The sequence below is a fragment of the Parasteatoda tepidariorum genome, chromosome 8, assembly GCF_043381705.1.
Source record: "Parasteatoda tepidariorum isolate YZ-2023 chromosome 8, CAS_Ptep_4.0, whole genome shotgun sequence".
Classification (NCBI taxonomy): Eukaryota; Metazoa; Arthropoda; class Arachnida; order Araneae; family Theridiidae; genus Parasteatoda; species Parasteatoda tepidariorum.
Genome location: NC_092211.1, coordinates 72,935,413 through 72,951,589, shown reverse-complemented (window position 1 = coordinate 72,951,589; position 16,177 = coordinate 72,935,413). Strand labels below are relative to the sequence as shown.

At 29.7% G+C, this 16,177-nt stretch overlaps 1 protein-coding gene across 1 annotated transcript in view; it reads left to right on the top strand.

The window, feature by feature from the left end:
* The window catches only part of LOC107437136 (membrane metallo-endopeptidase-like 1), a 31,898-nt gene that overhangs the window by 12,936 nt on the left and 2,785 nt on the right, over positions 1-16,177 (top strand). Inside the window, exons 8-17 of the mRNA XM_043053166.2 lie at positions 624-775; positions 2,338-2,569; positions 5,096-5,194; positions 7,031-7,108; positions 9,127-9,239; positions 10,366-10,406; positions 10,982-11,033; positions 12,822-12,892; positions 14,551-14,654; positions 15,274-15,339. Coding sequence (XP_042909100.2) covers positions 624-775; positions 2,338-2,569; positions 5,096-5,194; positions 7,031-7,108; positions 9,127-9,239; positions 10,366-10,406; positions 10,982-11,033; positions 12,822-12,892; positions 14,551-14,654; positions 15,274-15,339 — 1,008 coding nt within the window. The remainder of the gene's footprint in view (positions 1-623; positions 776-2,337; positions 2,570-5,095; positions 5,195-7,030; positions 7,109-9,126; positions 9,240-10,365; positions 10,407-10,981; positions 11,034-12,821; positions 12,893-14,550; positions 14,655-15,273; positions 15,340-16,177) is intronic.

Sequence of the window (16,177 nt, the reverse complement as noted above, 5' to 3'; positions counted from 1 at the left end):
AGAAATACCACGTGGAGGTCGCCATGCTGCATTTCTAATCGGGGAGTTTTGATTTTGGCAGTTCCCCTTGCCTACTGCCAATAGAAGTTTCAATTAAATTTTTTCCAAAAAACATTTTTTTTCTGCAAAGCTCTTAAGAAATTAACACTAAGCATTTAGAATTTCTTTGAAAACACAATTATATATTTGGCATCTTGGAACAATTACTGAAAGGCTGTCAAATGACTTAACTCTTGACAGGCCAACATAAAGTTGTCCATGACTAAAAACTTGTTTAGTCAATACTAAACTGATGTTCTCAAAAGTCTGACCTTGTGACTTATTTATAATCATGGAGAAGGCCAGCCTAATAGGAAATTGTTTTCTCTTAAAAGAAAACGGCATGTTGTTATCAGAGGGGATTAGAGGTATTCTCGGAATGAAAAATGTACCTGCTTCATCATCATCAATCAGTTTAGCTAATCAGTTTAATTAAATTACGCTGCAAGTTTGTAACAATTAATCTAGTGCCATTACAGATTCCTTTAGATGGCATTAAATTTTATTATCATGTTTTCAGGGCATGAATCTGAATTGAACAACCTGACAATGCTCACTCTGGTTATTGTTTCCGTTTTTAAAAGCGCTATATGTTGAGCCACCTCANCTGCCAATTACTAAAGAATGTCGTAGTGTATAACTCTTTTGAGAAAAATTATACGATAAATCATGCTTATCTTATTGATCAGTTTTCAGTGATGGGACTGGTGACAATGTTCTCCCAGGTTACGGACAGGTATTCGAAACTTTTCATTGTTATCATTGCTAGTTAAACGCAGTGTTTTACAATTTGACAAGTCAATCGAGGAAAATCGGTACTCCTCGAGAGTTATTACACGGTAAAGATCGGCCGTGCTAGGAAAAACGGTTCTGTGTGTCTTGAAATTTGTTTTTTTCCTCTAAAAATCAGATTTTATGGACATAAACAATCTTGATCTCAATATATTTTTTGAAATTTTGAACAAAATAAAATTTAAATACATATTTGAAATTAGAAATTGATATTTAGAAAAATAAATCTTTCAAACTTCGACAAATCCCTATTGAAGGTGAGCTGAGCAAATGAGGAAATAAACTCTTCCAAAAACTAGTTTGTTTGAGCATAAAACCGGAAATTGATTCGTAACAAAAATAAAAGGTGCCACAAAGTTCACACAAGACTTATTTATTGCCATTTGCGTAATAAAATGTCTTGGAGTAAATAAATGCGACAACGATAGAGCTTAATGTTCTAAGTGATAAAAATGGTGTACTACGCCTAAGAACAAAGTGTTTTACTTGTTGCGCAAAATTTTGAGCAATGCCATGGTCGTGTAATTTATGTTTTTTTTATAATATCTGAATTAGTCATCCAGATCATAATATTCAAAAGCCGCAGGTTTTATTTTTCCAATAAATATTTATGCTAGCAAATCACAATCACCTATGCCTTAAAGAATAAAATTTTATGATTTAATGAAATTAAACCTCATTTATACAAAATTGTCATTGAGTATTTCAACAAAAAGTGTAAATGTGCCATTTACCTAACATACAATTGTTTATTTCAGCATTTAAAACAAATTAATATAACCGTTATAGAAAATAAAAAAATCGATTAAAACCCCATTTGTATCATCTGAATGTCTAGATCTGAAATGGAAGTTTTTTTTTTTAATCTAATAAAATGAATTTTTAATTCAATTTATCGTTATAACTGATTCAATATTTTCCACTTCTTTGTTTTTATCTGATGACCGAAAAATGACCAATGATTTGAAAAAATAATACTAAAAATACTGAAAAAGATAGAAATGAACGGCCTACTGCGTTCTTTTTAGTAAACCGAAGAATTTATTAACAACAAGTTTCAAAATTAATTTCAAATTTTATCAATATATAGCGCTACTGAATGAAAATTCTATACGACAATGTTTTCTACTGCGACAGCCTCAAATGACAATGTCAGACTGCTGCATTGTCAGGCTAACTAAAAATATTTGTCAGTGTTAATTTTGTCTTCAGACAGGCAACGCCATCTATGGACGAACTTTGTATCTAGTTTTGAAAATTGGTTAGCATGAATGACTGGTTTCCTTAGAATTTTAACTACTCATTTCTGTCAACTCTCGTTTTCCTTTCAGTGGTTTTTTTCAAATCGTTTGAAACTCGGTTTATAAAATCATTAAAATTGCAATAGAAATTTAAAATCTAGTTTCCAGATATCTTTTTTTCTTGATTTTCAAATGTATCCGCTAGCTGGAGTCCTTAGGTATTTTCTTAAAATCATTCCATTTCGAAATGTGTCTTTATTTTCAGGTCTTTAGCAAACTATTTGGCTTTAAGATTTTTCCTAAACCATCTTGATGACTTGAATCTTTATTTTCGACTTATATCCTTAAGAAGTGGGAGTACTCGGCCTACTTTATTTGGGTATGAAACAGAACAACTTCGATGGAAGCAATGTGCTGGTTGGTTAATGAGCAATTTATTCTTTCCTTTGGGACAGGTATATGCTTTAAAAAGGATTTCACCAAAGCAAATGAGGGGCGTAAGTACACAAATAATTTCCTTTCAATTACCTATTAAGTTTGCTATTAAAATTTATCTGCATATTATATATTTAAAAACTTTATAGAAATGCGATTTTATGCATTTGTAGAACAATCAAGACAAATGTTTAAGTAATATGCACTTATTACGCCTCCTATATATACCTCCATATTTCACACCTTAACCATGCTTGGAAAAAAATGGAGCACGTGTCTAGATCAGTTTAAAAATTTTATTGTGTTGTTTCTAATGCCACTTGTCAATAGCAGCTAGTCTGCTGGAGGAAACCAAGCGACTTGACCTGATCCTCGTAATTTTGACCTAAACCAAATAATGATCAATCTCCAATCCAGTACCCCCAGAGGTATGGTTTGTTATGGGTGCATGGGGGACTTTGCGACCAGACAGATTTAACGTGCACCAGTCACCATTTACTACACGGGGAGTCTTCGCCCGGCTGGGATTAAACTCTGGACATGTGCTACCAAGCAGGCTATCCCGGCATCAGTTTAAAAATTCATGTCGTATCACATGCGTCTATCATCTGATCCCGTTTCTTTCCTTCTTCTTTTTTTTGTTTACTTTCTTCTTCCAAGTTTTCAAAACTGTATTTTTTTTTTCTTTATGCAAGACGTATGTCTGACTAAGCCCGGATCAAAAATATTTCATATCTCCCCCCCCCCTCACACCGAAAAAAAAGTGCTGGGAAATTGCTTATACGAAAAAATTGTGACAAAAAATCTACATACTTCCATAAGGAATATAATTTTAAACAAATATTATATATTTAAAGTTAAGCGGCGAAATTTATTTGGATTGTATGTTATCAAAAATAAAACTTCTAAAAAAAGTGCTTTTGATAAGTTTTATAAACGGAATCCGAATATTAAGATACTGCATGTAAACATTTGATTTATCATATGGCACCTTATTAAGGTATAAAATCACCTTTTGAGCGAAATAAAAATATCTTGCAATTATCCTAGACAGATCTGTGTAGGATAATCGCAAGATATTTTTATTTCGCTATTATTATATTTTTATTCTAATTATCCGAGACAGATCCGAACAACTTACAGGGTGAGCAATGTACTTAGCAGACTTAGTAGAACGTCATTTGAACTAAAATCCAATACATGCTCATATAAAACAAAGTGTCAGGTGGTACGTCACCTGTGAACCATTGGACAACTTTACATACTCTGCTTCCTGCCAACCGCCATTTTATTCTTTCTTTCTATGTCAAAATATAATAGCAGATTTATTTAACATTCATATAAATGTGTTCTCAGAGAAATGTCGTAATTAATAGCACAATACTGTTTATCAGTAATGTTAAAATACGGAATAAAGATCTAAAATAAAATATTTCTTTAATTTTTTTTGTTTTTTTTTTTGGGGGGGGGAAGGTTGGCTAACATTATTTTCTGGGACATATAATGCCGCATATTTTATTGTGTTGAGTGGTAGACAATGAAAAAGCATAGAAAGTTGGCTGCTCTGCCATACTAGCAAGCGAAATTGTTCTCCTTAAATTTGATACTGAGATTCATTTTAAACAGAAGCATGGTTCAACCGATATTATAATTCAACATTCAACGGAGTTTTTTATGGTGCAGATTTTAACGATTTTAACAATACTGTTTGTGTTATAACTTTTATTATACGATTCCAAATTCCAAAATAATTACTCAGACAGATGCGAATCTTATTTTCCTTTATTTATTTTAATTATACATAAAGTGCTGATTTCAAAAGTGTAAACTGTTTTTTCTACCAGAAACCAGATTTCTTAGAGATTCAGATTTGGTGTATGCAATTCATAAAGTATGCTATTCTTACTGTCTCGATATAGACATTATGTTTGCATCCTGGAATTTTTAAAATACTTTCAACTTTATTTTGATAATACGTAATTTCACTTGTTATAGATAAAGCAAAATAAAAAAAATTTAAAAAAAATCTAGGGCTACTGATAATTTGAAGTATACGTTAACTAACCTGAAAATATGGCTATTAACTAACAAGAAAAAGAAGACTATTTCAAAATTTTCAGCTATTTAAAAAGTTACCAAAAGCTCATAATTGTTTCAACACACAGATTGTTGATTTTTCTCTGGTTCAGGTCAAAATTACGATCTGAAGATGAATGGGTCCGTCCTATAAACGGAATGTAACGTTTGTGTGTGGCAAAAGTCAAATTCTTGGTCATAGATGGCGCCACTGAAAAACAAGAATAGGTGAACCCACGTTGCCTTGACGACAACAACACACAGAATATTGTACAAATTTTACTCTGTGTACTTCTCTTATTTTAACAATTTTAAGCATCCAGCTGGAAAGTAGGAATAATGTTGTTTCTTAGAATCGTTTGTATTTAATCCGAATGAGAGCTATCTTTTATAACTAAGTACAGATAACTTCACTTTAATTTTGTTGTAAACATAACTTATGAGACAACATAAAGTTACACGCGAATAAATATTTTTTTATAGATTCTAGATAAATTCTATTTTTTTTCTAGATACGTTATATCTTCAGAACTCTTATTTTAACATCAGCTAAATCAGCAATGAAACAAAACTGGATGCCAGAAAGAACGCGGATACAGTTAAACTCTTCTGTATGATAACAAAGTATAATTTCTTATTTATATGGTTGTGACAATTTATGAAATATAATAATAAATCATATTAATTAAGATGTAATTTATTTATTAATCTAATTTATTTATTAATCTAATTCTTCTCTTCTATATGATAACAAAATACGAATTCTGATTTACGTCATTGAGAAATTTTATGAAATAAAATAATAAATCATAATTAATAAGTAATTCATTTATTAAACAAATTATTCTCTTATGTATGATAACAAAGTAAAAATTATGATTTATATAATTGGGAAATTATATGAAATTTAATAATAAATCAGACTAAATCATAATAATTCATTTATTAAATTAACTCTTCTCTTCTGTATGATAACAAAGTACAAATTAAGATTTAATGAGAAATTTTATGAAATATAATATTAAATCATAATAATTAATATATAATTCATTTACTTAAATAACTCTTCTCTTTCGCATAATAATAAATTACAAATATTGATTTACATAATTGCGAAATTTTATGAAATATAATAATAAATCATAGCAATTAATAAGTAATTCATTTATTAAACTAATTCTTCTCATCCGTATGATAACAAAGTACAAATTCTGATTTGTATAATTGGGAAATTTTATGAAATAAAAATAATAAATCGCGATGATTAATATGCAATATTTTCTTAAATCTTCTAAAATTAAAATAACTCTATTCATCGATAAATTTTAAAATTTTATGATACATAATAATCTCTCTTTTCTGCAGGATACAGCACAAAATCTGATTTATATAAATACGAAGTTTTATGAAATATAAAAATTAATTTGTAATTTATTTATCAGTTTTAATACAAATTGTTATTATATAATTTTTTATCTTGTTTATTATAGTTGTATGAATTGTTTTAGGAGTTTTCAAGCAGCGATTTGCCTTTAAAAAAACACAAGCGATTTTGTGTATCAAATTGTATTCAAATTTCAAGTTTAATTTTTTAAGAACTTGAATTAAGTTTTACATTTTTTAACCATGTGATTGCATAACAATATTATCTGACAAAACATTGATATATAATATCCACGATTTGTCATTAATGTGATTGATCGTAATAAAATATTACATGACATCGTGAAAAATCATGTTGAATCATCCTAATTAATATGACTTAAATTATACAGCAAATTTTAATTAATTCAATAATATTATTTTTTTCTTAGTTTCAAAATCTCTTAAAAACTACTTTGAAAACCAGTAAAACAGATTCTATTTTTATTCAGTTTACAAGTAGAACCATTAAAAATTTAACGATTTAAACTGATGTGCGTTCTTAAATTCATATCAAACTCGGGCGTTGAAAATATATAAAAGCTCTCTTCCATCAAATCAATTTTACAAATGGATCCTTCAAAATCTAAACAAATCTCTTAAAATCGAGTTCGCAATATAAATACATGTTCGCTCTTTGAGTCTGATTTAACTCAGATGTTGAATACATTGCACGCATCCATGAAATCAATTTTACAAACGGATTCCTCAGAGCATAAACATATTCATTTAAATCACTTTATTAGTTTAAGTTCATATGCGCTCTTGAAGTCTCATTAAACTCTGATATTGAAAGATTCCATCAAATCAATTTCACAAACGGATCCTTCAGAATATATATCTTAAATATATCCTTAAAAGATATTTATCTTAATACAAAATGACTAATCACTTCAAAACATTATTTAAATAGGAGAGGAGATTCAAAAATTTTGAGCACAATGTAGAGCATCATTGAGTAAAATAAACTATTTTTAAATGTTATTGAAACTGATTTTTACTTCAAAATTCTGATAACTTCACAGTTGAGGAAAATAAAGAATCTGATAGAGCAGTACATGTCAGAACTTACTGATACAAGATTCGACTTCATCATGAAAAAAGTGAGTATTTATTTTTTCGAAAAATGTCTGATTGAAAAATACTTCGAGCTGTTCATAATGCCATTCAAAAGTAAATTTTACATACGAGATAAAAAGGAATCATATAAGATTGGTAATAGTATTATGCAAATCAAAGCATAATTTTACCAACTCTTGCAATTTGCAAAACACCACACAAAGCGGTAACGATATGCATTTAACAACAGGAGAAAAGAGTGACAGCAACATCAAAAAGTAAAAAAATATATATAAAAGAAGTAATAAAAGTTATTAATCATTAAAAAGTTAATATTAAGAAATTTGATGCGAAAAGTCGTGGGAAAATTAAAAGCATAAGCAAATAAAGCAAAATAATAGTGGAAAATTAAAATTATACCTTTAATCTAAAGAAAGGAATTTTAACTTCCATCTCTCATTTATTCCCACTCGTTAAAAACTAGCAGATTCCCGATAATCAGACACCCTATCATACGACATTTCGGTTAACCAACTCCCTCTACAACGAACGCTTCATCATGATTACAACTGGTGTTACCAAATTACTCCTATAACGACGGATCCAAACTATGGCTGTTTAAAAGAGAACAATTAAACAGAAAACAAAAATGTATCAAGAAATTTTTTTCAAGATATTTTATTTTTAATTATGAGAGAGAAATAAAACATAAATACTTTATTTAACATCTTTTTATAACAACTCTTTTTTTTTTTTTGAGTAATTTTGCTCACAGTTACCTGTTTGTACGTTAAGAGGACGCCATAGCAAGAGAGAAACGTTTCGTCATAAATTCTCTTTCACCACAATGACTAATTTAAAATTTAAGACTGGGTATTTAAAGTTACCACAGGCACGCCTGGAGTAAGCTATGAAGTTTCAATTATTTAAAAAAAACTTCTCCACAAATTATCTACAAATAATTTATTTTTATTTTGATATTTAAAAATTTCTTTGCAGTACTTGAAACTTCATGGCTTATTCTAGGTTTGTCTGAATTCACTTTTTCTATACTTAAAAATTTAAATTGGTTATAGAGGTGAAAGCGAATTTGCGGCGAAAAGTTTCTCCCGTGATATGGCGCCCTTTTAAGACATCGACTTGACTATCCATGACTAATTGATACACGTTATCCCTAGTAAAATCAAACTATAAATACTTAATATCCCCATTCCTACAACAAAAGCTTAACAAAAGCTTCTTAAAATAAAAAATTGGTTGAAAAGAATGAAATGTATCATTATAAATCCCACCCTTACCAGTGCAATTTTTAACGGATTTTTCCACCCCTTTACCTGAGATAGTTATTTGAAGATTTCCTGTAAGGAGGAGCTCTAAAATGTTGCTCTTATAAAAGTAGCATTTTTCGGAGTTTCAATGATAAATCCATTAAATAGTTTTGATTAAGACTGCAATCTATTTTTTATTTCTCTTGCACTTCGACATCGAAAATTCTCTTTTTTTTTCGCGTTGGCAGTAAAGAATTGAAATATCAACCAAGTGAGCTGTCATAAGTATGAAAGTGTAAACGTATATGTCAACAAATTTCAGAATAAAAACTCTTTTCTCGCGTGCACTTTAAAAAATTTCGAATTTATTTACAGTATGAAGTAAAGGCACTTTCGGTGCATTATCCGTAACATCCATTATACCGTAATATCCAATTTTACCATTATATACATTTTTACCGTAAAATATTATACCTTAATTTTTACAGTAATATTTATTTAACTAGATTGTGATTCAGTGATTTTACTTTAATTAGAACTATAAAAATTACGGTCTATCAGACTTTTGGCTCCAAGGGTTGCAAAGTAAGGTTTTGAATGCAACCTAAACCATATAAGATTGCTAAGTAATCTATGGGGGTTGGGGAGTGGCATCGAAAAGGGTCAGATTAAATATATAATTTTCATAATAATAAATATTTTTATCATTTTCTTTCGTCTTACTTATCAAATTCTGCTTAGTTTCAAGCTTCTCATCTTTCCAAATATTTAACAGGGTGAATGTTTTTTTTCAGTTCGAGCCAGTAAGAGACAGTTTTTTCCTAAATGTAATGAAACACCAAAGAAATGTTTTTTACATCCACTTTTTAGAATCAAACGCAATTGCAGATATAGAATACCCTATCGAGTATGTATTAGTTATTCTTATATATCTTGTAACCAATCAATCAAACTATAAGCGCATTTTCCTTTAGGTGCAAGCGTTTAAAATACTTGTATGATTAAATTTTTAACAAATTTTAAACTTCTTTTATTGTAATGTAAATAAAACTAAAAAAAAAGGGAAAAAAAATCATACATGAATATATATTTATAAATAAAAAATAGTTACTTGTATAAAAGGTGATATTAATTAAGTTTTATCCATATACAAATAAAATATAACCAAATAATTACTTACAGGGAGACAGACTTTTTTAAAATTCGAAATTGAAGTCGAAAAAATAGCGACGCCACAAGTTGTATTTAAGCCAAAAACATTCTTAAATTTGCAGACCTATTGGAAAAATTCTATGCTGCATCCTACCTTCAAATAAGTACCATCATACCAGTTCTCAAAATGTAATGTGCTTCGACAATTTTTAAAAAATGAATTATTTTTCCCATAAGTCAGCTTTTTCAGGAAGGTTGTTGTTGTAGTTTATTTACATCGCACTAGAGCAGAACAATGGGCTATTGGCGACGGTCAGAGAAATTCTCTGACGATGATCCGAAGACATACCATCACAATTTTGATCCTAAGTTACTTTCTCTTATACTTTTATTTTTGAGGGGCCGTAATAAGAAACAGCACACCCTTCCTCGTGTGATACAAATTAATACTGAGGCAGGCTTTTTACATCGTCTTCATCTTTCTTTCACATGATCACCATCAAATCCCTGAAAGTATCTTTATTTTTCAATATTTTACCACTGAATAATAAAAAGAAAAAGGGTTGCTCAGTGCAAGAAAATGACTCCCTGTTTGAAAAGTGGTTGAATTTTAACTTCCATTCATACAAGCCTTTGATAAAATAAAAATAATAAATAAATAAATAAAAAAAACTTTGCCTATTTTTTTATTATTATTATTCATATAGGAAAAGCTATGAAATCAGTCAATGAATTTTTAAATATATAAACTTACTTAAACGCTTGCCAATTATACAAATGACATATAAGTACTTTGTTTTAACGCAAAGGTATCTTCATACATATCGTATAAGATTTTATAAATATTTCATGAAACTAACTAATCTCTATTTAATTTTTAGTGTCTTCGATACTAATGCCAAGCATGTATCTGGCTCTATTGGTGAGTTCACTACATTTTAGATTGTTAAAATAATTGACAAAGTTTAGAGGAGTAAGAGCTGATTACTCTTCACATCGGGTGTCCCTTAATTGACCGATAATTTGAAAAATCAATAAAAGAAAAAAAGGAGAAGAAGAAAGAAATGACAGTTTTGTGTTTCGGAAAACAAAGATTTATTCTAAACAAATTTCGTGATAAGTTACGAAGAGTGTCAACAAACGCAACTTCTAACTTCAAAATATAAAATTCTAACGAAAAACTATAAAATTAAAATTTTCAAATAACCATCATTTACAACTACGCGATGCAGTCTGAGAACATAATTTACAGATGCCTAAATAAATTTCTCTGTTGATCTGACATGCAGCAGTGTCATCTGTTGACAAAATGTGTTACTAATTTTCAAATTTCGCGAGAATAAATGATCTGGTATGCGAAATAGAATTCAGCAAAATGTACATTTTTATTTGTTTTTGTTGTTCATATTGCTTTTTTAAATTGATAATTATTTAGGGACATCCGGTAAGTAATGTTTAGAGATGTAAGTAATAAGCTAATCAAAATAACTCTTGTAGGTCTTAAGTTTGGTCTTTTATTGCCTCCAGTTTATCAGCTAGGCAGATCAAGGTACTATATTTCAAATTTTATTTGACTTTTTTTCGAAGACAAATAGTCTTTCGGTTAGTTAGTTTTACGGTTCGGGGTTAAATGATGAAAAATGAATAATGCTTCTCTGAGCTAAAATGACACATTTTCGAACAAAAAAGAAATCTTTAAAAATTATTTTTAATTTATTCTAAATTTTACATTTATGAATAATAGTGCTTAATGACCTCATCTTAAAAATATGCTAAATGTAATATGTATCACAATTTGATGCATATAGCTTAGTTTAGCTTAAAATATATTTTTTTTAAATATTAAAAAATGGGTTTTAAAACAGGATAAAAGTTTTTTTAAAAAACCTTTAAACATAATAATGAGAAAAAAACTACTTAATCTTGAAAAATCAAAACGAAAACAGGATAATTAAAAATAATATTGATATCAAGTCAGTCATGACTGACATGAAATGACTAAATTTATGGGGAAAAAGCTTAGATATCATTTTAAGTAAAAAAATAAATAAAAAAACATTTCTAAATTATTTTTTAAACGACGAAATAGCAAGCAGTTCTAAAACTAAGTAATATAAACTAAGGAAACTAAGTTTTTTAAATAAAAAAAACAGTTGTAAAATGGTTAATAAAACCAATACTTATATAATGTAGGCCGGTATAGCCTGGTCGATAGGGTGCTGGGCCCATGTCCGAGAGTTCGTGGGTTCGAAGTCCGCCGGCCGAAGACTCCTCGTGTAGTAAATGGTGACTGATGCACGTTAAGTCCCCCATGTTCCCATAACAAATCAATAACTCTGGGGGTACTGGATTGGAGATCGATCATTCTCTGATTCAGGTCGAAAATTACGATCGGTGGATGAATGAATGGATGTATGAATGGGTCCGCACTATAAACGGGTGTGACGTGTGTGTGGCTGAAGTCGAATTCTTGGCCATAGATGGAGTCACTGAAGAACAAGAAACGCACACTCTGCCTTAAATTTGCTCGGTTTCCCCAAGCAAGCTTGCTAGTGTGGCAATTGGCATTAGAAACAACAACAACTTATATAATAGTAGTTCTCTCGAGAATAGTATTTCTCTTCTTGTTGCTGTTGGTTCGTTTAAATTCGTCAATCTTTCAGGGAAAATGTGCTTATGGATATCTTGAACTTAAAATTTTAAGTTAGAACTAATTTCAACGTCTCCCTCGAGCATTTTATTACCATAATTAGCTACGAAATGCTCTAGTCCTTCGTTGCTGCAATTTTTTTTTTAATATGAATGTTTTTTTACTTGCAAATCATTATAAAAATTCGGAAAAGTTGCACTCGAATGATCTTTTAATCTTCATATATTTGATTGTATGTATTTGTAGAAAGCAAATTGTTGCTAATGTTAGTTGTTATTTAAATGAAGAATGAACATTTGTTAAATTTTTTAAGCTAATTGAAAGCTCAGGGATATTTCCGTATCGTGATCTGTTGCGCCAACTACAACCGCCAAGGCACCAAATGGGTTTTAAATTAACTTGCAAATATTTTCTTAAAGCAAAAATATGGCTGTTCACCCAGGGGTGGCTACGAGTTATACCCTTCTAGTTAGTCCTTTTCTGTCATTTTTTTTTTCTTTAGATAGCTAAAATGAGTTTTCTACTTGGCGATTATTTTATCGCAGATCATAGTACGGAAATCTTCCTCAAAGCACATAATCATCAAAGTTACGAATTTGAAAAATTTTACAGACATCATTCCTTCAAATTTTTATAGATATTTACGTCTTGAATGAACTAATATTTCTCCCCTCTATTTTTCAATAGTTTGTTGAATCTTGTCACGCTAGGTCACACAATAGGTCACGAAATTGGTCATGAAATCGAAGCATTTTTTCGTAAGTAGTATAACACACTCTTTACAACTCATTGCTGCATATTTCTTAGAAAAACATGTTTTTAGAAGTTCAACCCATCTATACAAAGATAAACTATATTCAGTATCATTCAGTTTACTGCTATTGACTGAGGTCAACTCCTGATTGTCAAAAATCAGTATAACCAAAAACTTTTCACCTGTACTTTCAGAGGGCCATAAAAATCTATTTTCCCTGAGCCAACAGTAGGTATCTTAGTACTAATATTAGTATATTAAGCTTCAAATAGTAATTAACACAATTAATTATTAAGAGCTGTGGTGGCTCAGGGGGTAAAACGTTTGCCAATGAGGTGAACCGGGTTCGAATCCCAGCAACGGCTGATTGACATGAATTCCGCATTCAACTCGTACCAACCACAGTGCTGACGTAAAACATCTTCAGTGGTAGACAGATCATGGGTTAGGTAGTGGTAGGCAGATCATGGGGGGCCATCAGGCTAACGGTGGGATGTTTTTGTGGTTTTCCACTTCCTGTAACGCAAATGCGGTTTAGTTCCATCAAAAAAGTCCTCCACGAAGGCAAATTCCTATCAAAACTGGATACAGGAGTTCCCTCATCCACTGGATTGGGTTCAAAATTGCAAGGCTACGGAGTTGAACATCAATTGTCGCAAGCCCAAAATTGGGTCGGCTGTTCAACGACGATTATAAAATATAAAATACATTAGTCCCTGGGTCACTCATAATTTCGTAAATAACGGTCCAATCACTTTGAAACTCAAAGTTTCCAGAACTATCATTTTGTTGCTAAAATGGTCGTTAAGCATTGCCTAATCGCTAAAACTGACGACGAATCCAAGCCTTCCATTAGGAAATACTTTATTTTCTCTCAAAATTAAGTTAGAATTATTCGATTTTTCTAGCAATTTTTCTTACAAAAATGCGTCTGTGAATATTCACAAAATTATACAAATATTTGCACATTTTTAACAACGTGTTTAATTTTTTCCAAAAAAAAAAAATTAAAAAGAAAGAAATAACGAAAAAAAAGTTTTAAAAAATATTAAAAATACATACACTAAACTTAAAATAAATTGTGTGGTTCATTTCTTCAGTAGAATAATTAATAAATAAATCGATCGATACACTGAAGGTTAAATATTAAGAAATATTTAAAAGTTGAGATTAAAGTAAATTTAATAGTAACTTGAGAGTTACAAATCATAATGGCCTGTATTGAAACAATGCTGTGTATGCGTAATCAATGCAAACAGCCCTATAAATGATCTAATTACCATTCATAAATTCAAAAGTAGAGTTGTTTCTAATTAGCGAATTTATGAATCATTGTTCTTTCGTTTGTTTAGAAAAAAACAAGAAATTTCTTTCGAAAAAATTTTAAAAAATGGTCAAAATTTATGTGTTATTTAACTTAAGAATCTCGAATATGGTAACAAGCATCACAGTTAAATATTTTTGCTAAATTATCTTTGTGATGTTACTAACTATACACTAGTAGTTCAAGTAAAAGTTGAGTGTTCTGACGGTTAAAATCATCAAACAAAAACTGTTTAATTTTTACGTTGGAACTGGTATTTTAAATATATAACTGTATTCATAAATTTAGCAATGAGCTAAGAGAATATTCCGTGGTAATTCGTTATGTTTACATTTCAGACGGAGAAGACTTGGATAATGAAACAATTCAAACTTTTATCTCAAGGAAAAAATGTCTACAAGAACAGTACTCGGATTTTAAATTAGAAAAAATCGAAATGAAAGTAAGCTTTTTAANAGTTTTTCAGTTATCCGAGTTAGTCGTGGTCCACATTAACTCGGATAATCGGGACTCTACGTATTTAAAATACAACATTTCAGCAAAAAGTTTCGTGTAAACAGAAATAAAGTCAAAAAGTCTAAACATAAAACCACAAATGTTATCAAAATCTAACGAACCATTTATGAGGAAAGCGGGACTGAAAACTTTTTAAACTCGTTGATTGCCGGAGGAAGGAATTGGCAGTTGATTATTAAAGTTAATTAATTAAAATAATCAAACCAGATTTAATGATTTTTTTTCGCCATTATCACTAGTGATGCAACCTAGGATTTTAAGAAAGTGTTCCTATTTTTTTTTCCCTCGTTTCTTTTTTTTTTCGCTCATGGGCAAGCAATAATGTGTATTTTTTTTTCTTTAATTTTTTTCGTCGAGGATTCCAAAAATATTCATTAAGGGAGAGCCTTATGGAACACCCTGCACATTTCATTGTCAATCACCAACAAATTAATTAAAATTAATTTTATAATAATAACAAATATTTAATTATTATTTAATGTTTTCATTTTTAACCAATTCTTCATATTTCTCCTTTTTAATTGTTTTTTATTCAATACTTACAGGTAAATGGATACAGAACTTTCTCAGAAAATTTCGCAGATTTAATAGCCACACAACTCGTAGAAAGGGTGAGTATATTGAAAAAAAAAAACAATAATAATAGATAATTTAAAATGCAGAACTATCTTATAACGTGTCCTATGATTGTGTAGTAAGCGTTAAATTGAAAAATTCATAAAATATTAAATATAAGAAATTTCATTTATTTAGTGGAGAGAAAGGTCTTTTTTTCCGCAAATTAAAAAATGGAAATTTTGATGTGATCCCAGACAGAAATAATGGTTTTTAAAAGATTTTTTTTTTCTTTTCAGTTTATTACATCCTTAAAAATTTCCGTCAATTTTATTACTCTAGTTCAGGGATGGCGAACCAATGGCACGCGTGCCATTTATGGCACCTGACGCAATACTTTGGGCACGCTACCGATCACATTTGTTATTACAGTATGAATTGTTATTACACAAATGTTGTTACACTATGAAGCATGTGTAATAATTAAATTAAAACACACAAAATAATAAACAATTATTAATAAAAATGTACAATTAATGCTAAAAAAAACAATTAATAACCATAAAAAACAAGCTAACAATAAATAACTAGCAAAAAAAACCAACAGTTCTGCTTAAACTAACATCTTACAACCTAATATAAGTTATTGGTCATCTAATCTGCAACAACAGAAGTCACACTGATGCTACTTTAAGTTGAATTACGCGTATAACTGAGACATTGCAAAATGTTTTTTTTTTCAATGTAAATAAGGAGTTTTGAGTTGATAGTATTTAGTATTATTATTTCCCCAATAATTACGAAGTCAAAATTATTTGACGGCACGTCTATGACCTCATTAAACAATTTTTCAGAAAAAATGGCACGTTGGTGTATAAAGGTTCGCCACCCCTG